This window comes from Engystomops pustulosus, chromosome 1 (assembly GCF_040894005.1).
Source record: "Engystomops pustulosus chromosome 1, aEngPut4.maternal, whole genome shotgun sequence".
Lineage (NCBI taxonomy): Eukaryota > Metazoa > Chordata > Amphibia > Anura > Leptodactylidae > Engystomops > Engystomops pustulosus.
In genome coordinates, this window is record NC_092411.1 from 252855756 (window position 1) to 252878378 (window position 22623).

At 38.5% G+C, this 22623-nt stretch overlaps 1 protein-coding gene across 2 annotated transcripts in view; it reads left to right on the forward strand.

Moving 5' to 3' along the window:
- Positions 1-22623, forward strand: part of CORIN (corin, serine peptidase) — a 154433-nt gene that overhangs the window by 125684 nt on the left and 6126 nt on the right. For both annotated transcript variants that reach the window (XM_072124787.1, XM_072124782.1), the window contains 4 exons: positions 1767-1896; positions 4873-5001; positions 13386-13435; positions 18910-19084. In XM_072124787.1, coding sequence (XP_071980888.1) covers positions 1767-1896; positions 4873-5001; positions 13386-13435; positions 18910-19084 — 484 coding nt within the window. The remainder of the gene's footprint in view (positions 1-1766; positions 1897-4872; positions 5002-13385; positions 13436-18909; positions 19085-22623) is intronic.

The following is a 22623-nucleotide window of genomic DNA, read 5'->3' on the forward strand; positions in this document are numbered from 1 at the left end:
GGCATAATGTGTTACCAATGGTTTTCTTGATGACTGTTGTCAGAGCTGCCTCGAGATCATTAACAAGTTCCCCCTTGTAGTTTTAGGCTGATCTCTCACCTTCCTCATGAGATTTGGAGGAAGCGTATAATATAAATACATCTGTAATTTGAAAAACATGACACCTTTCTAACTTTTTACGCACTTTTAGTTCCCTTTCCCCGTTCACATGCTTCTAGTAGATGTAAAGGAACTTCCTTAGTCTGCATATAATATGAAACCAATATATGAGCAAAAAACGAAAGAGACAAAGGGGGGGGGGATTTACTAACTCTGGCGCAAGCACGACTGTCGGCATCGGAGATCCGTCTCCTGAAAGTACAACCCAATGTATTAAAATGGCTATAAGTAAATAATGGGTATACGAAACTAATCAGTTGTGCGCCATAAAAATACAAACATGGGATGTGCGCCAAAAGCTTACATGGACAGCACCCTAATTTTGCTATCTGACCATTTTTGTCTTGGTCTATTGTGCGCCAAAATTTTCGCCTAAAATGCCGACAAAAAACACATAAATGTGACAGATAATGTGGAAAAGGAAGGCCACACCCACTTGCGTAAAAAAAAGACGGAGGAGTCGGGATAGTCGGAAAAATCTGTTCTTTCTGGCGCAAACTCATTATGAATGATCTGCAACACTTTTGCACCTAAAAAACGTGAGTTCCCGACAATTTTTTGGTGCAGATAGGATAATACATCTGCCCCAAAGTGTCATAAAGATCTTTGTGATCTGAATGGCCCAGGACATGGCAGGAAACTAAAACCTTTCCATGAGATAGAAAACTTGCAACACTCTACATTTATGGCTATTTAACATCTAACATGAATGTGTAACTTTGTATGGAGCGATAAGTTCATCGTACAGGCAATAAAGTCTACAAGTTATGATTAACATTGTCTAGTAAGAGGATATGAAATAAAATAGGGTGTTTGGTATAAGATATGTAGTGCTACTATAGTCCCCTCCTCTTCTGCACAATAAAGGATGATGGCTTGTACAAATAATTCACTGTTCCTGGTACCACAGTTCCTTCCATTCACTTACAATGGACTGAATGAGACTGAATTGCAGTAGCAGGTACTGGTTTCTATATGGATGAGACACTGGGGCAAATGTGCCAGTGAAGATGAACAAAAATAACAAAAAAACCATTTGTGCCTTGTATAACATGTTCTACTTGCTTTACTCACAATCTGCACATTTTAAGCCAATTTGTATTCTTACAGAAGTTTATAGTGCATATGATAATAGTACACTTTGTAATATTATTTATTAAAGGAATATAACTATTCTCTCGCCTTCTTCTTTCACTAAGCAGTGTGTCTAAATCAGCTTTCTCTCCCATACACACAGCTGATAAATAAGGAGAAGCTGATAAAGTTTCTTATTAAGTAACTCCTTACAGTCACTTTCTAGTCTAAGCACATCACAGAGATGAATTATCAAGTAAAATTTTCTCTTGGTATGAAAGGAGTGTAGTTTAACCCTCCTTATAATCTATTTGATGTGAACATACTTCAGAAACACTGCTTCCTGCATGAAAGTAGAGGGGAAAAGTCTAACAAAGATAAATAAAATGTTACAGAAATGTTTACAATAAAATCTTTAGTTATGCTTCAGGTAATGGAAATAAAAATAGAATATTTAAATATTAAATAGAAGTTTAAAACATTGAGTATTATGTTTTTACTAACTTATTAAATTCTCACAATTTTCCTTATAGTTTCTGCCTCACATAATGTGAGTTCATTGACGTCCCTGGTAATTCATAGAGCAGGATCTGACTACGAAGTGTGTGCTGACGAATGGGAAGAAGAGTTATCTCAATGGGTCTGCAGGCAAATGGGTTTAGGGTAAGGTCAGTAGTTGTAGTAATAATAAATACTATGAAGAGAGAATAACTTGTATTAATGGTTCTTCATCTCCAGATTTTAATAACTCCATTGAAATGTATTTTTCATTATAAAAAAGGGTTTCCCCGGAAGAAGCCTTTAGTTGGCGGAACCCTGGGATCCCGGCTAAGACTGTTTGCGTGAACAGAATTGTTTTTATCTTACAGGCCTTTTACATATATACTTTTGTGAGTATAATTGTATTAATTAGTTGGTGATGCCTATGCTTTCCATTTAGTGGGTACAGAAGAAGTATAATTGCTCATGTGGGAGATCTTTGCAAGTATATGAAGTAATCCATGCAAGAGCGTGAGCATAGAAGTGCTTTATTTCCGCCACTACCCTGGACGTGAAATTGCGTTTTACCGTTTCCATAAGTTTCCACACGCCTAGAAGGTGGCCTTAAGTAACAAAGCCTCTGTAAGAAGAATTCTTACTTCCCAACCCTATGTGAATACTACAAAAGAATCATTCAAATAAATTACTGTTTTGGGTTCTTGACTAAGCTCTTGCCAGCTGTCCCTACCTAATTGACCAGCCTACCCTAAGTAGTTCATGACAACTGGTTGACATTCCCTTCCTGTATCTGAGTGCAAACACAGGACAATACAAACACCAAAGAGAAGATATGGGTCATAACCCAAGAGGATAAACGCAGTACAAAATCGATAGGCAAATGGATAGTCTCGAAACTGTCAAAGGGTCACAGAAGACAAGATGAACGCCAACTAGCTCAGAATAAATCTATAGCAAGCAAGGAGTAGTAAGCCTGATATGAAATGTCCAAGCTTTGGTCAAGAAGATGATTGGATCAGTTTTCTGACATTCAGACAGGGCAGCCGTATGACAACTAATACACTAATGCCTTGTGATAAATAGATGAATAATTCTGCACAGTTGACAACACTTCTGACATCTCATCTTCCTTTCTTGTTTGACAGCCCTTAGTGTCTACCCATGTAAATACTGATAAGAGCCATGTGTGATAATTGTTCAATAAGCCTGGAGGGGATATATAAAATACACCTCTCCAAAATGCAAGATCTGGGCACCGAGGACGAGTCAGCCCTGCCAGTTGCACTTTAAGCATCCTCACATGGCAGCCATCTCTGTAATAAGGGCCAGGATTTTTTTTCTTTGAGGTGGTGTCCAAGTTGTGCTATCCTTGACTAACCGGGAGTTATGTGTGAGAATCCATCATGTTATGGGATGGTGCACCATGGAAGCAAACCCAAGGATGATTCTTAACCTTATATGAAGAAGAAGGCTGTGCGTGACATAAGTGTAGTTCATTCCGAATTCTCTAGTAGAAGTTTTAGGGAATCCTAAAGTTCATTTCGGTAAATCTGTCTCTGACCTTTTTACTACTCATTACAGATGCTTTCAACTATGTGAACGTATAGCGGCATGTTTCATGTCATGGATGTAGTTCTTACTAAATTTGGAAATAATTGTCTTTTACTACATGGCCAGAGAACAGTACTAAATATCCGAAGGAAGAATCCTCATGCCATAGACTCCTCGTGATCCACACTGCACTGTGACACCATATATTTAAAGGAAACCTGTCACTTTTCATCAGCTAGAAGTGTAGTATAGAACAGGAGGAGCCGAGAAGAGTCGTACGCTGTGAGCTGCTCCTATTTCAGAGCTTGTTTTCTGGAATTCTGGTGCACAAGCTCTGATTAATCCCCCCTATGTGCAATCTACTTAGCTCCTCCTGCTCTATAATGTGTTACATGCTGATAGGACACTATGTACAATCTGCTCCATCGTTCCTGCTCTATAACATGCAGCCTGCAGACAGGACACTATGTACAATCTGCTCAGCTCCTCCTGCTCTATAACATGCTGCCTGCAGATAGGACACTATGTACAATCTGCTCAGATCATTCTGCTCTATAACATGCTGCCTACAGATAGGACACTATGTACAATCTTCTCAGCTCATTCTGTTCTATAACATGCTGCTTACAGATAGGATACTATGTACAATCTGCTCAGCTCCTCCTGCTCTATAACATGCAGCCTGCAGACAGGACACTATTTAAAATGTGCTCAGCTCATTCTGCTCTATAACATGCAGCCTACAGATAGGATACTATGTACAATCTGCTCAGCTCATTCTGCTCTATAACATGCTGCTTACAGATAGGATACTATGTACAATCTGCTCAGCTCCTCCTGCTCTATAACATGCTGCTTACAGATAGGATACTATGTACAATCTGCTCAGCTCCTCCTGCTCTATAACATGCTGCCTGCAGATTGGATTCTATGAACAATGTTTTAATGTTTTCACAGTCCTGGAAATGACAACGGAAAATTAGTTTTTTAAAACGTCCTTCCCTTATAACATCGGATAAATATCCAAGAGGACGTTATAAGGGAAGCCTGTATACCTCCAATTTCAACCCCAACTTCAAATTTCCAGGTAGATTGCTTTGCAGAGTGTATTTATCTATGTAACCAGGGCAGATACCCATTATTTGTTTGATGTGCGACATTACAGCTCATTGGTGAAGTATGTGTGTTGTCCCTGTGTAGATACCAGCGAAGGCCATTCACACATCCCAATTTAAATCTGTAAGGTTTGTTGTGTCAGTAGTATTTATACTTTTGACAGTTTTTACGGTACCTTGGCATGTGCCTAAAAAGGTGACTTTTTCATGTCCTGTATGCCAAAGAACTGGAGTGGGAGTGTAATTTTTAAAATACACTTTATATACAATTTTAATATACTTTTAATTTCTTATGATTTTTACATGACCAACCCAGACTTCAGTAGTTGATGCGCCCTTTGATGCAGCTGATAATGTCATTATAGTGATCCATTCAGGCACCAGGTTTATTACTGCGTTCTGTAATAACTAGAAAATTGTAATTTCATGTCACAAACGTCATCATGCCAATGCTCCCATCTTCCATGTTTTCCAGAGGTCCCCCGATGACGATGGTTACACCTATCCTCAATTCTCTTACTCCGGAGCATCAGGACTTGTTGCATCTGAAACCTGAGTGGAAGTCACACAATGGATCTGTGTTCCATGAACTATTGTTACCAGGGTAAGGAATGAAGATATCTTATGTGTGGTTCTTGTTATTCTTCCTTAGTCCAGCCATAACTACACACGTCTCCTTTCTTAACTTAGCTCTTGGCTCAAGATATGCTGTGCGAGATAACCAGATTTGGTAAGGGGATATGACTTGAAAGCTGGTTACCCCGTATCACTCATCTAGGGATGTCTCCACCAGAAAACAAGTTATAGGAGGACACATCTGTGTACCTGATGCCTAAACTCTGTGATCTCATCTTGACTCTCAAGTCTCACCCACTAGATTATGGACCCATTTTATATGATGGGTGTCTGTAGCCATGCCGCCTGTGTTTTGTCATTAAGTAACTGAATCCTCTGCATATAAAATTTAGATTTTAGAAGAATTTCAGTTGTTTTATAGAAAACTATAGTATTACTGTCATTAACAATAAATTGAACCACAGTTAAGAGCTGTCATCAGTTAATCTCCTTCTCATTGTAAAAGCATGAAGTATGACATGCATTTCTTTTCAGTAAAATAATTATTCAATTATCATTTTTGTGGCTTTTTTTTACCTTGGCAACAAATTTAAGACTAATGAAGACCAGATGTTGCACCACCTAAGAAATCTTCTTGAGATGATAGAAGAAATTTCTATGACTATGACCACTATGCGTGGTCAGATGAATAGTCATTGTAATACCTAAAGTAGATACATAGATTTAAGAACAAATTTAAGTGGCCATATAGAGACATTTTGTCTCTATCTCTTCTTGACATAATATCAAATTTACTTCCATTAAAAGATGGGCATCTCATGACTACAGATCGGATGCTGTCAGGTTTGGGTTAAGCCAAGGCTTTGTCGGTGGCATTTAAAGAGTAAACACCATGCCGATTGTGGGTAGAAAGGAGGGGAGGGGGGTTTAGGAGGAATACCGAACCCAATCTTCTTACTGAAGTCCAGGCTCGGGTTTTCAGACTGAACCCACAAGGTTCATCATGACACTCATATGTGGACATATGCAACCAAGAGTAAAAGTGTAACCGTCATTCTGAGCAAAAAAAAAAACACTGAATAACATAATTCTGATCCAGGGGTCCCTGGGAATCATTCCTCAAAGTATTTTGCGTCTCGGTCTTCATTTAGTATCTTTTTTGGCCCATAGCAACCATGGTTACCAGCTCTCAAAAAACTACAATCAGCAAGATGGAGGGGCGGGACCTGCCTCCTGTCACCTCATCACAAGCCGCGCTGCTGACCAATGACACCATAGCTAGCTATCTCTCATATCTAACTATCTATCTCATATCTATCTATATCCTATCTACCTTTCTCATATCTATCATCTATCTATCTATCTCATATATATCTATGTATCTATATCTATCATCTATCTATCATCTACCAACCTACCTATGTACCTACCTAAGTAAAACTACAGCACACAAGGGCACAGCTTGAAGACTTGGAGAGTATCTTCTGCCATTTCCTGCTGTGGAGTGTGAGGTGATGGGGTGAGGGTACAGCTTCAGTTTCTGTTTGTGTAGATTATTTGTTTATTCACAAGTGTAGGGAAAGCTGGGAGAGAGATGAGAGTTTAGGTGTTTGGTTACTACATTAGTTAGTGTTCCTGTCAGCACACAACTGCTGGAGCAGTGAGCCATGAGTTGAACAGTTGATTGCTGGGAGAGAAATGGAGGCGTGTCTCCTGCTCTGTAGTCTTTGCTCCTTTGTGAAGACGGATGTGGTTAGCAACAGCTATCTAAGAGATCACTGACATCTAGGGGAAGTCTGCAGAATACAAGAGAAAGGAGCAAGATTCGGGTAACTAATCCAATTGCAAAAGGGCTTAAAATTACCTGCCCTACAACATATCAAAAATTTTTTTAAATGACGGTAACACTTTAAAGTAACAGTGGCTGAAGTTGGTGTGGTAACCTAGAAACAATAAAACTAGTAGTTAACTTATGGGACAGATTCAGCCTCTAAACTATACATGATGGCTAAGCTCCAGGTTTTTTAGATAGAAACCTGTCTATTCCGCCCATCTTTACATATTTCTTTTAACAATATGAAGAGATTTTACCTTCTGCAAGCACTTATCACCTTTACATCTAGGTTATGACAGTCTCCCCAGCTTAATAGATGGATCGTTTTCTAATGAGAAGCATATTTTTCACACTTCATGTAACGGGCTTTAGATATAAGTTGCTGCTCTGTGATACATGTGAATCGCTGGAGTCATTATATGAGTCTCACTTTTTCATGGCAATTCACATATTTTTTACTGTTTTTGATGTTAAATCTGCTGACAAGGTTATAATAGCAATGGGAAAACTGTAGGGAGACCATCAACAGTTCGATGGAAAGCAGAAAATATGTTATACATCACCGTAAAGGTGGTCTACATCTCAGACTTCTGTACCTACCAGGATGAGTTGTGTGTTTAACACTATTATGCAGAGCAAATCTGGAGGAAATTAATGCTACTTATTACCCTATTAATTGGGTCCAGGATTATCGGACATCTCGACCATAGTGTGTTAAACTAGGGAGTATGTTAGGGAGTACAAACTAGAGAGTACATTATCTGATGAACTAGTTTGTAGTATTGGGGCCGAAAGGGAATGGTTTTAGCACCATTTTTATTTTGTGTATAAGGCTGATACACAATGTGACCAGGAGGAGGAGGGCCTTATCCTACTAAAGTTCCCCACTTTCCCCCAGCCTCAGCACAAATGGCCTCATTGAGCTATGTTGTTTACGATCACTCCAAGAGGGGTAGTTTCAAAGGACCTCTTCAGCCGATCTCCATGCACCCCCCCTCCATTTTCAAACAGGAGAGAAAAAAGCCATAAAAACTCTTAAACCAGTAGGTTGAATAAGGACAGTTATGGAGTTATGGTCCATCTGAGCCCAAAGGCAACTACATTTTTGGATATCTTGTCATCAGGAAATCACAGTGGTCCAATCCCTGAGGCTCTAGCACCATTGGGTCCAGAGATATAAATATATCTGGGTAGGACCATAGCAAATGGTTCAAGTTTGGTATCAATGCGATCCAGGGATTCGGCCGAATCCAATGATACAAGAACCATGACCCTAGGACTTCCCCTTGAGAAGCTAGGGCTTCTCCAGTATTCGGAAATTGATACCAGGTAGGAGGGAACCATAACCCCTCCTGTTGGGTGGACAGAGGTGTGATTGCACCTGATATAAACTGGCACCTTTAAGGCCACATTGTCTTTCACCTGGGGGAACCCTTACCATCAGCAAGTGCAGGGAGGATCTTAAAGTGTGGACTATCCATCCACATTAGGGTTACACACAAGGTAACTAACTCACTGAACTGCTGAGATTTGTAGTGCCGTCTGTGTATCTGTTTACTGTATATATATCTGTTGTATGTACTGAATTGTCTAGTCTGCCCTTAAGGCAATTAAATATATGTAACCTGCACTGCATATATGTAAATGTAACCTGCATTGCTCTTTTATCTCGATACCGAACCTACATGTCCGTGGTTCGCTAGTGAAAGGGATCTTATAGCCATTAAGGGCTGTGATTTATTGTTGTGCTATATCCGAAAGTTGTTTGGACAATTTTAAATCACTTCCTGCGCCTCTCAGAACCCGTGCGTTGTAGGAGTGTCTAAAAAGGATAACTGAGTGACCTTACGTACCCTTCAGGGTTCCGAAATGTCACAATTTCCTTCACACTGACATTAGAGAAAATAGTGGGGAATGTTTCCTGCAGAAGTTTATTGATGTCACCGTAGTGGTGGCCTGCATTAGAAATATCTCCGAGTCTGTATATGGTAGTACCGTGAATCACTATGCAGATAATGTGCTGTGAGTGGACTTATACTCAATATAGGAAAAACAAAACAACTGATAATCGATTTTAGGATATCAAAGAGTGTAAAGAGTTCCCCGGTTTGCATGAATGATATTATAGTTGAGTAAGTTTTCCGGTACTTAGGTGTATATGTTGATAGAAAACTTGAGTGCACTGGAACGTTAATCAACAGATTAAGACATTTCAGAGTGAGTTGTATTTTCTTCACTCCATAAAATCATTTGATATTTGCAGTCGTCTGTTACATTGCTTTTAATCGATCAGTATTGGAGAGTCTACTATTGTTTTTGGAAACAGCTTGGGTGAACGGTAATAGCATTGCTTGATAGAGCTAGGATTGAGAATCGGGTCTGGAAGGCCGGGTCTGTCGTTGGCATTCTTCTGGACTTGTGGAAGGCAGTGATCAATAAGTAAATGCTTAGACGATTTGAGAAAATTAGAAGCGATGTTGAAAACATGAATCAAAATATAGTTGCAGGTCAATCAATGGATATGTAGGACAGAGAGGCTACAGAGACTGCAATCAGACAATATAGTGATAGAAGGGGTAGGTTGCAATGTGTGTAGCAGATTATTAAATGTCTTCCACTACCACTTTATTAATGTTTTTATAATGTGTGTGGTATTTATTATGGTAATGCCGTGTTGCAGTATGCCATGTTGTATATTTTGTAATTTTCTGTATACTTGTGGTAAATGTATATATTTTTTTTTTGTTTTATTGTGTTTTTATTTTGTCACAGTGTGTAACATCTGTATTTCCTTACAGGGACAATAAATTGATTATTATTATTCACCAGGGAAATACATTAAGACTTCTGTTTTGAAGGCCATATCTAAATACGGGTGCAAACTCCCCTAGTTGGGACCTAAGAGCCGTTGTGCAGTGGTGGAGTTTTTTGCTATAGTCTCTGCCGGTTTTCCAACAGAGCCAAACATGAAGCTCGGAGAAACTAGAAAACTGCCAGAAAAACTACTAGAAAAAATCCCTCTGTATCTTAGAGGAGAGTAGTGGTGGAGCACTTGACTTCTGGGGTTGTGCAGGTTAGGGAAAAAATGTAAACCTTCTGAAAAAATCTGAACCATCCTGCTCTGCCTTTTTAACGCCCTACTGGTCTCAATATCATAACTAAATGTCACCTTGGCACCTAATTAACATAGATAGTCATCAGTGTAGCTCAGTGATGAAAGCTATTGTTACTGACAAGATTCACAATCCCTCTTTAATATAATAATAATAATAAGGAAGTGGGTAAATAATAAAGGAGTATTCCTACAAAGACAAAATTCTTAAATATACTCAGGATAACAAAATAACACTTTCTCTAATTCACGGTTATTAACAAAAATACATCATTTCACAGATATAATTCCAACTTGTCTCTACCAGTCCTGGTGTTTACATTTTTGTTGTCCCTAGATATGACCATCAATTCATGACTATGGTCGGGCAGATTCCTATAGCTTCTTATACTGCAGGAGCAGGGGGAGGGACAGGAGGCAGTGCTGAGTGTGTAATTTTGTCTTATATCCATTTCATGACTCTGATTTGTTTTAACTCTCTTTTTCTATGTGTCAGATATTAGTAGATTGTTCAGAAGCTAAATAAAAGTGTAGCTAAACCCAGTACAATAATAATATGAGCACATTGTCAGCACACAGCATCTCATAGCACAGAGGGATCATGAAGTATCTGCTCAGCTAGTGCCTGTCCACACAATGCTGAATCTTACACTAACCAGCCCAGACAGTGATAGGAGCAAAAACATCGATAAAACTGAGTAGAATTGCAAAGTAAGGGGTTAAAAATTATTTTTACTGTGTAAACTGGGGGGGATCAAAATTTGATAACTTTCTTTCATGGGCAAACCCCTTTAATTAAGAAGAAGTAAAGATCTTTAATCTTTAAAGGGAAAGAGTTCACAGAGGCACTTGTTATAAGGATCCAACATCGTCAATCTTAGATTTGTCTTTAATATTAGTAATTTTACTAATTAGTAATCTGTGTGCGCTATATAAATAAAATAATAATTATTATTAATTTTAATTGAAAAAGGCTTAAAAATATTCATCCAATTTCAATCACAAGCATCTGAACATACGGCATCTATAGTTATTTTGCAGAATAAAAGAATGTTATTAAAGTGAAGTTGTTTGGGATTGCTGTTTTTTATTACTTATAGTGCAGTATAGAAACATCATGCACTCTTATACACAAAATAGGTTAATATGTAGAGAGAGAAGGGCCCATACGGTTATCATCTATTCATATGTTTAGAATATTTTACTTTCTCAGATGTAATGTTGCAAATCAATTTCAATCAAAACATCAGAAAACAATAAAGAAAGATTCTTCTAATCTTTATAGGTTATATCATATTGGCAGACCCCGCAGTGAAAATTGATCCATAGGCCAATGATGTAAAGGTCATGCTGACAGATCCAATACTTGGCTAGTCCTTTCATTGAGTCAAAACAATGCACATGATTTTTAGGGTGAATTCATGTAACTGTCTGTGGATTTTCATACTACAACTTGGGCGTCATGCACACAAATGTATAAAAACAGCCGTATATATGGCCGTATTTACGTGTAGCATACAACCCCATTCATTACAGTGGGCAATACAGTTGTTAGTATTTTATTAGTGGATGGTCATGTGGGATGTAAAAGCAGAAGGTTAGGCACTGCAGATTTGCCATCGGCTGCAATGTAAAGGACCAGCATTGTGGATAAGATATCAAAGTTTTCTGTGTGACCTTTACAATCTGCAATACAATGTTTCCAATGGAGATTACATACACTGATCCTATCCTGATAAACATGGAGTGCCCCCAACAATTTAATACATAATACTATATTTTATATCATAAAAGTAAATCACAGCAGTTTAAATTGCAACATATAAAACCAATGTGTAATAATAACAAATAAGTTGAGATGAGTGGACCAAAAGTTCACATTTGGTTTTGGCCGCGCAACCAGGACATATTGCCAGATTGGAGGACAAACAGCCAATCCGGCAAATTGACAGTTTACTTTGTTCAACATACGGTGCAAGCACCAGCACCCCAAATGGAGTCCCCTGCTTATTATTTCTGAAAGAACATAATAAAGACATAGCTTGTCCGGGGATTCACACACCACTATTTATTATGGTAAAGTGTAACTGTTGTTTGAGCTCATTTTAATTATTCTGTTTGGGGAGGGATATAAATATTTTATTAAGAAATTTTGCTTAATTTGAAAAAAAAAAAAACACAACAAGTCCCCTTTAGTATCAGCATTAATCTCTCAGTCAAGATCCATATTCCAGCCTTTATAGTGTGTGCCTATGGAGGCTTATTACATGCCTGTACTTATTTATACAGCTGAGCAGTGGGTTTTAACCCTTTTGGTTCCCTGCCTGGCTATAGTATTATATGAGCACTATTTTGTAACAGAAGATCATATCAATCACTACTCAGCCAGTGTTTCCTTATCAAGCAGAAAGTAAAAGTAAGAGACAGGAAAGAAACTATTCTGTTAGAAAATAATGCTCATTGAAGACTATAGCCAGGGAGAGAGCAGGAAGAGTTAAAACTCACTGCTAAGAATTTTATAAATAAAGTTAGAAAGAGCAGAAAATAATCCCACGTTCTGCCTGGAATTGGGATATTCCTATCAACAGAGAGTTAAAAGGTGTTACTAAGGTGAACTTGGTAACAGGCACAACCTATTTCTTTACAAAGCAAAATTTCTTAATGAAATATTATTAAAATGTACATAACACCCCGAACACAATATTAAAAATTAAACCACAGTCACTCACGCCAAAATATACACAAACCTTAATAACAAAAACCTTTATGAAGAAAACAGTTAAATTAATATCATGTCATTTCACAAAAACATAACTTGTATACCAAATCTAAGATGCATACAAAAATATTTACAAACCAATGTTAATTTTATATTTAAATCCTGCATCTGATCACTGGATATGTTTTTTGCTTAAAATATAAAAATATTTAAAACTTACAATGTTTTATATGGTATTTTATGCTTTTTTTTATTTTACAAAAAAATTAGGTAACAATACAGTATATATTTTGAGAAATGCCACTCCTCCTCAGTTATCATGAATTTAAAATGTTATGGATGATGTGTAGAAAAAAAACCACATCTCCCTCTACAGTGAATTAGTCATGTGGCTGCACTGCATTCACCCACTATGAGACCTGTGGCTGCAGTGCGCCAATATACTACAGACTGAGCAGGGTTCTTCCACCTCTGACCGTCATGTATATCAGCTGTGGTGTGTTGGATGTCCACAAGTGATCAATCACTATCGATCATGATCCATCCTGTGGATTCGCCTTGAGTAGTATAAGAGACCAGAAGAAATAAAATGTAATTACAGTATATAAGTATATAAGTAAATACAGTATATATACTGCTTCATGAAAATTATTGTTAATTATTTCTTTTATTTATTTATCATTTCTTTTATTTATTTATAAATTATAATTCTAATTAATTTTTTATTTTTTTATCTTTTGTTACTAGGCAGTCATGTGAAAGCAAAAGCAAAATTTCCCTTCTGTGTACCAAGGAAGGTAATTGAAAATACATTCTTTTAATTGATTTAGTGATTATACTAAGCTAACTATTACATTAAAGTTCTTTTGTATCATGTCAAATACTGACAATATACTGTAGATTTAGAAAGATTCTGGCAGCTTCTATAGTTTAGAGACAATTCAAATTAAAATGCTACTAGCAAACAGGTTTTGCAACTAGGGGGACATTTATCAACTCCTTATGCCAGAATTCTGGATCACAAAAAGTTGCAAAATAAGTCATTTGTATAATGTTGGGCTCACTTGCACAAACATGTTGAAACATTTTGCATGCATTTTCCAAAGTCCAGCTGTTATAAGTGGACAGGAAAGAGTTATCACATTTAGCCAGTTTTATTAACTGAGACAAGTTTCAAAAAGTTTAAAAAAAATCTCTCAATTTCACTCTAGTAAAGGGAAGGTGTAGTAGGTGGAGAAACATCTTTGGTAGGATCCAAATTTCCAGATATGAACAGTTCATAACTGACCAGTGTGTAAACTGACTTAACTGGGGATTGTGGGACTTTCCCACCTTTGGTTGACTTCTGGATGGGCGGTGTTTCTTCTTTCCCAAAATAAAGCGTGCTGTAGATTTCTCAGCTCAAAATGACCCGCACTTGGGGGGAAATTAATCATAGTCTGTTAGACTATTTTGAGCGTTTTTTTGCGCAAAAATCTGGCGCATCTCGTTAATTTGGTGCATTTTTGCGCAATTTTCTGGCGTACGGCAAAGTCCGGCACTTTGTGGTTTTGAGTCCCTGCACCTTATCAGACATAGTGAGTGGCTACTATACAAATGTTTGCACGGCATCTATCACAAATTTGCGCCTGAAAAGGCGCAAAAAAGGCGCAAAAATGCACCTACTCTGAGCAGCTGCACTTCCAAAAAAATTCACAAGGATGGATCACAAGCCAAAAAAAAGAACAAACCAGCGCAAAAATAGGCGAACCTGAGACCCACTATGATTAATGTCCCCCTTGTTGTGTTTTAAACCTACAATATACAGCCGATGCTTCACGCACAATTGGGAATCATTGGCTTATGGCGTGAGATCCTTCAGAATTATTCGGAGGTTCCCGTCTATTTATCATTGTAGTAAGTCGAGCGCCAGATTTGAAAGTTATATCAGTTGGGGTTGGAGTTTTTGGGAGCAGTTACAGTAAATCTGTTGGGACGCACCGTCCCATCTGCTTTGATCTCCACTCAACCCCTTATTTGAAACCTGGTAAGCGGGGAGCAGAAGAGCAAAAGATTGTGATTATCACTTTTATTAACCTTTTACCAAACTGTTTTATTATTATTATTATACATGTGGACCTTGACGGGGATATGGATTGAGCATCAGCACATTATACAGTACATTGATTTATTGCCACTAGGGTACAATAAATATGAACCTTGGTACTTAGATGGTATAGACCCACTAACCTTTTCACGGTGACCAAGTTTTAGTGGCTTCCTATGCTAGTGGGTTCAGCATGATATGGCATCCGCCACAACACGGCACCAGAGCCACCGAGACCCAGCAGTAGCTTTACTGACAGAAATAGCCTTAGATCCCAATATCTAAGAGGCAGGTACGTCATGCAACCCTGCACCATATTAATAGGACTCAAATTCTCACCATACAATAGTCTCATAGACTGACAGCAAGTAGGTGACCCCTTGCACAGAGTTGCTTTAGGGCTATAAAGAAAACTAATAAAACCCAAATTAAACACTTTATAAAATATATTTGCCAAAGATTATGTCTTTAAGAGGAAGATGATGGCAATAAAAGTGCATCCACCTAAGGAACAATGGAAAACCCAAGCCAGGATTGTCTGGGCAATCTCCACTATACATCATGACATCGACCTGCTCTCATTTAATAGACAATGCTGTCTGTAGTATATAAGTCAACACTTATTTAATAAATCCTCCCTGTGGTCGGCTGCTCCTACGTGAAGGGCACTGGATGATGTACAGGAATAGAAAGCAGCACAAGGAGAAGAGATGGCAGCTGAAATCAGAATTCACAGCGTCACATTCACGTTTAAGTGGCTTAAAATGCAGACATTTTTCAGCAACAGGCAGGTCGGGTTTCACAAAATAGCAGCCTGTGACTGAAGAACCTTTTAGATAAATGAATTAGTTTGACACAGGATCCATTAATCAGAATGAATGTTCTGGAAGCAAAAGTTTACCCTTATAGATAAAAGAGTCAGATTAGAAGAACGTAGCATCTCAAGACGAAAGATTACTGACCCTGATAAGTTACTCACCATAAAACATAATACCGACCCTGATATGTTACTGACCCTGCTATACTACCGACCCTGATATATTACTGACCCTGCTATACTACCGACCCTGATATATTACTGACCCTGCTATACTACCGACCCTGATATATTACTGACCCTGCTATACTACCGACCCCGATATATTACTGACCCTGCTATACTACCGACCCTGATATATTACTGACCCTGCTATCATACCGACCCTGCTATACTACCGACCCTGATATATTACTGACCCTGATAAGTTACTCACCATAAAACATAATACCGACCCCGATATATTACTGACCCTGCTATACTACCGACCCTGATATATTACTGACCCTGATAAGTTACTGGCCATAAAACATAATAACGACCCTGATATATTACTGACCCTGCTATCATACCGACCCTGATATATTACTGACCCTGCTATCATACCGACCCCGATATATTACTGACCCTGCTATCATACCGACCCTGATATATTACTGACCCTGCTATCATACCGACCCTGATATATTACTGACCCTGCTATCATACCGACCCTGATATGTTACTGACCCTGCTATCATATCGACCCTGATAAATTACTGACCCTGCTATACTACCGACCCTGATATATTACTGACCCTGCTATACTACCGACCCTGATATATTACTGACCCTGCTATCATACCGACCCTGATATATTACTGACCCTGCTATCATACCGACCCTGATATATTACTGACCCTGCTATACTACCGACCCTGATATATTACTGACCCTGCTATCATACCGACCCTGATATATTACTGACCCTGCTATACTACCGACCCTGATATATTACTGACCCTGCTATCATACCGACCTCAATAACTTACTGACCCTGCTATCATACCGACCCTGATATATTACTGACCCTGCTATCATACCGACCCCGATATATTACTGACCCTGCTATCATACCGACCCTGCTATACTACCAACCCTGATATATTACTGACCCTGCTATCATACCGACCCTGATATATTACTGACCCTGCTATCATACTGACTCTGATATATTACTGACCCTGCTATACTACCGACCCTGATATATTACTGACCCTGCTATCATACCGACCCTGATATATTACTGACCCTGCTATCAAACCGACCCTGATATGTTACTGACCCTGCTATCAAACCGACCCTGATATGTTACTGACCCTGCTATCACTGACCCTCATATATCACTGACCCTGCTATATTACTGACCCTGATAAGTTACTGACCATAAAATATAATACTGACCCTGATATATTGCTGACCCTGCTATCATACCGACCCTGATATATTACTGACCCTGCTATCATACCGACCCTGATATATTACTGACCCTGCTATCATACCGACCCTGATATATTACTGACCCTGCTATCATACCGACCCTGATATATTACTGACCCTGCTATACTACTGACCCTGATATATTACTGACCCTGCTATCATACCGACCCTGATATATTACTGACCCTGCTATCATACCGACCCTGATATATTACTGACCCTGCTATCATACCGACCCTGATATATTACTGACCCTGCTATCATACCGACCTCAATAACTTACTGACCCTGCTATCATACCGACCCTGATATATTACTGACCCTGCTATCATACCGACCCTGATATATTACTGACCCTGCTATACTACCGACCCTGATATATTACTGACCCTGCTATACTACCGACCCTGATATATTACTGACCCTGCTATCATACCGACCCTGATATATTACTGACCCTGCTATCATACCGACCCTGATATATTACTGACCCTGCTATCAAACCGACCCTGATATATTACTGACCCTGCTATCATACCGACCCTGATATATTACTGACCCTGCTATCATACTGACTCTGATATATTACTGACCCTGCTATCATACCGACCCTGATATATTACTGACCCTGCTATCAAACCGACCCTGATATGTTACTGACCCTGCTATCAAACCGACCCTGATATGTTACTGACCCTGCTATCACTGACCCTCATATATCACTGACCCTGCTATATTACTGACCCTGATAAGTTACTGACCATAAAATATAATACTGACCCTGATATATTGCTGACCCTGCTATCATACCGACCCTGATATATTACTGACCCTGCTATCATACCGACCCTGATATATTACTGACCCTGCTATCATACCGACCCTGATATATTACTGACCCTGCTATACTACCGACCCTGATATATTACTGACCCTGCTATCATACCGACCCTGATATATTACTGACCCTGCTATCATACTGACTCTGATATATTACTGACCCTGCTACTATACTGACCCTGATATGTTACTGACCACGATTAATTACCGATCCTGATAAATTACCAACCCAGATATCTTTCAGTGCCCGATATATTACCAACCCTGACATGCATCCGCTTTGTCTCCTACTCTGATAGTTATGTCTACGGTTAGATTTTGTTTTTAGATATACGGTAAATAATTTCTGTTTAGTAATTGTGTCTCACCCTTATGTGCCCCAACAGCTTTACTGATATAACAGGGAGCCTTAGTAACACTGCATGGGAAAGTAACGCACTTCTCATTGATGTTTCTGAGATTAGAATAAGTAGAAAGATCTTGTTACCTTTACAGTCATTTTTCAGTTTGCAATTCATCATTCCCTTGTTTCAATAGAAGGTAATATAGAAACCCAATGGGGGGGATTTTTTAAACATACTTGCGCCAGAATTCTGGTGGTGTTGCACCACATTTATCAAGGCATTTAGACCTTATTTGGTACTTTTACGACTTGTCTTAATAAGGGGGTGTGACCAAAATTTGGTCGCAAAGTTTAGACCAACTAAAAATAGGAACTGACAGTCTTATGCTGCACCAGAATTCATAAAATGATAAATGTGGCGCAGCAAAAGACTAGTGATTTCTGGCTAGAGACTGGCGGACCCTGAGACACATTGTTAAATCCCCCCCTCTATGTTATTGGAACCATTACAGTAAATCTAATTTCTGCATTAGCACAAGGAAAAATTATGGATGGGTCAGTTATTGCATAAATCCCTGACTACCATTTGGTAATTCTACTTATAGGGTGGACATATGGACATATTTCAAGCATTTTTATCTTGAGGCCATACATTACAGACCTTGTTCTACTGTCAGTTAATATTGTACTTAACATGTTTCCCCAGACTGTGGACGTCGCCCGGCAGCACGAATGAGCAAGAGGATACTTGGTGGCAGAACCAGTCGTCCTGGAAGGTGGCCATGGCAATGTTCTCTACAGAGTGAACCCAGTGGGCACATTTGTGGCTGTGTTCTTATAGGGAAGAAATGGTTGTTGACAGTGGCACATTGCTTTGAAGGGTGAGTTGTAGCTGATAGTCAATTAGCATTTTGTTCTTGATGACAGGTCTCCTCCTTAATGGCACGTGACATACTATAATGTCGGATTGCTGTTAAGGATATTTGAAAAGGGTTTACGAACTCAGTCATCTTCATATTGGGTGTTGGGTGTTTACTGCATTAGTAGTATAAAGTATCAGTAGTATTACAGTATATAGTAGGAGTGATCAGACCCCCTAGGGTTAAAGAACCCTAAGGGGTCTAAAAATGCAATAATAAAACAAAGAATTTAAATGACCCCCTTTCCCTAGAACTGATAGAAACATAAAGAAAAGAATCATAAACATGTTAGGTCATTCCCAGCAGTGTACGCTATAAGATATATTACATATAAGAAAATTACGCCACATTTTCCCCATTTTGCAACTGATAAAAATTGTAATAAAAAGCGATCAAAAGGTTGTACAGACCCCTAAATGGTAGCAATAAAAACGTCAGCTTGTCCTGCAAGAAATGTCACCGTACAGAGCTCTATATATATGAAAAAGTGATTAGTGTCAGAATATGGTGAGACAAAGAAATAATTTTCTGCATAAAAGGTTTTTAGTTTGGAATAGGAAGTACAATTTGTCACTAGAAACTACAATTTGCAATGCAAAAAAAAGCCCTCATACAGCGCCGTACACAGAAATATAAAAAAAAGTTTTGGATTCTTAAAGGAGGGGAGCAAAAAAATGGAAACACAAAAACTAAAAATGGCATCAGTGGAAAAAGGGTTAATGGGCCTTTTTATGGAATTATGCCTCAGGATAGTCAGTAATGGAGAAAATTGCATCTTCAAGAAGATAATCTAAAATCTCAGAAATTTTCATCAAAAATAGGCCTTTGTTATTCATTCATTTTACAATTGAGCCAATAAAAATCCTCACCCAGGGCATCTTAAACAGCACCATTTTTAACTTTTATAACAAATTTCAACTGCGATTGAAAGTTATCAAAATATGTTACCAGGAACTCAATTGTTTACCTTGCAAAATGATAAAACCCATGGAAACATCTGTATTCAATCTGCTATATCGTCAGCACGCTTCCAAATTTGAAGGTGGTTCTTGAAAACCTAATGTTTTGTATTTTATTTTTTTATTAAATATTTTTGGTGCCGATTTCTAAACACCCCACAATATTATAAAATAGTTACTTTTTTTTTTCTTGTATATTGCTTTGGAGCGCACTAGAGAAGAAGCTATCCAAAAAATCTAGTTGGGTAAAAGAAAATGTGTTATGTGATGGAAATATGACACAACGTGGGCTCAGTATTTCATGCATTTTCTGTTTGATAGAGACCTAAATGCAGGAAGTCCCCGGGTTACGTACAGGATTGGTTCCATAGGTTTGTTCTTAAGTTAAATTTGTATGTAAGTCGGAACTGTATATTTTATAATTGTAACCCCAGCCAAAAAATTTTAAATTTAAAAATGTTGGATTGTCATAAGGATTAACAAAAAAGCTTAATTGAAGACGTCTTTGATAACTGTTGGAGCAGTTTATTGTAGCTTAAGGCTAAAGTGCAGGAAATTACCAACATCCAGAGGTCCGTTTGTAACTAGGGTTCGTCTGTAAGTCGGGTGTTCTGTACAGACCATCTGTACTGGTGAAGCCTGTGTACATGGATAGAAATGAACCAATTATCAATTTTCATTACCCATAGTCTATTATCATTACAATCTGCCTGGAGCATATGACTTTTCTTTCGAGAAGGTCAGAAGACGCTTTTACAGAACATTCCGGTAATTGCTGTACCGAGTACAAGATTACAAGCTACATTAAGTAGCAAGGAGATATTTTCTCTTGCATTTAATGGTATTTTTCCAGTCCTTATGCAACTAATAGTAACTTGGTAAATTAGGTAAAAGCTGACAGTGTTATTAGGTAATAAAACCCGTCTACAAGAGTCATAAAGCCCAATAGGCACACATTTGTCGAAGGCTAATGTTACACAAGTCATTCCATTGAATGGTTCTAATGACTTCAGGATCTCCGTCCACAGGGAACAATACAGGATGACAATCCCTTAGTCTAAATCATTGCTCCTCTCCGGTTTAATAAGTCTACAAGTGTCTCCCCTGCAGTGCCCCATTCTTAGCATATATGTGATAGATACATAACAAACACTGGCAAGAAAAATGAGCACAAGGAAGGAAAACACAGGTCACCGCAACGTTCTCATCAGTTATGACGACAAAGCAGATAGTTTCTTCCATCTGTGACATTTATATGTTTCAGTGCTAATAAATAAAGATGTTTTATTTGCTGTCGATGCATCTTTACTCTATAAAGAGACTGCACTACACAGTGTGACCCAGGACCAAATGATAGCAAAAATCTTCTACTCTGACGTCTTAGCCCAAATGTTTGGACTCAAAATGAAACACCCAAAAGGATTGAGAAATAAGCTGATTTTCTATATTGGTGAACTTCACTGTGACATTGGATACATATTCAGTTCTCAAGATTTAAAAAGAATGTCTTAATAAGACATATGGTAGCCATATGCTCTATAGCAGTGGTCCCCAAGATTCTCCTGACCAGGGACTGGCTGTAAGCATTGCTCTTCTCCAGGAAGGAGGATGGGGGTTGGCCGGTGTCGCTTTAGACCCAAAAATGTATGTTTGCATTTCCTGAAACAAAACCACCCTTCCTTTTTGATGTTGCTGCCGAACTCTGTAATAAATAATTCCCCGTTCCCCCTCCACAGTCGTCTCCTCCTTCACTTCTCTTCCACGTTAATACACTGCTCTATTGTCATCATCAAACCCGTCGACAATAGCGCCATGCATTGACACGGAAGAGAAGACGGCTGCGGGGGAACGGGAATGTGAGTTTTTGCCTGGTGGTTGTGGACCATTGCCCTACGTATATGGACTTCATAGAGAAGGTACAAAGAGAAGAGTTCTCTTTTGAATGACTAACATGTAATACTATACAGGCAGTCCCCAGGGGACATACAAGATAGGTTCCACAGGTTTGTTCTTAAGTTGAATTTGTATGTAAGTCAGAACTGTATATTTTATAATTGTAACCCAAGCCAAAAATTCTTTTGGTCTCTATGACTATTGGATTTGAAAAATGTCAGGTTGTCATAAGAACCAGAATTCTATAAAGCTTCATTGCAGACACCTGTGATAACTGTTACAGATGATTATTGTAGCCTAGGACTAAAGTACAATAAATTACCAACATCCAGAGGCTGTTTGTAACTAAGGGTCGTCTGTAAGTCAGGTGTTTTTAAGTCAGGGACCGCCTGTGCTGTAGCTTCCCATTGGTTGTTTCAGATTTTCAGTTGTTTCTAGTTTTCAAGTGTTTTTTTTTTACTATTTCAGATACATGAAAACAAACATTGTTTTTTGATGGCGTGCTTTCCTTTTTTGAAGTAATTTCTTTACTGTACATTAGAATTTTTTAATTATGCAAAAAGTTTAATGTGTTATATAAAAGGGTCCTACTACGGAATATTCCACCACAGGAGGATTGGACCTTCTGCAGAACTTCTCACATTTACC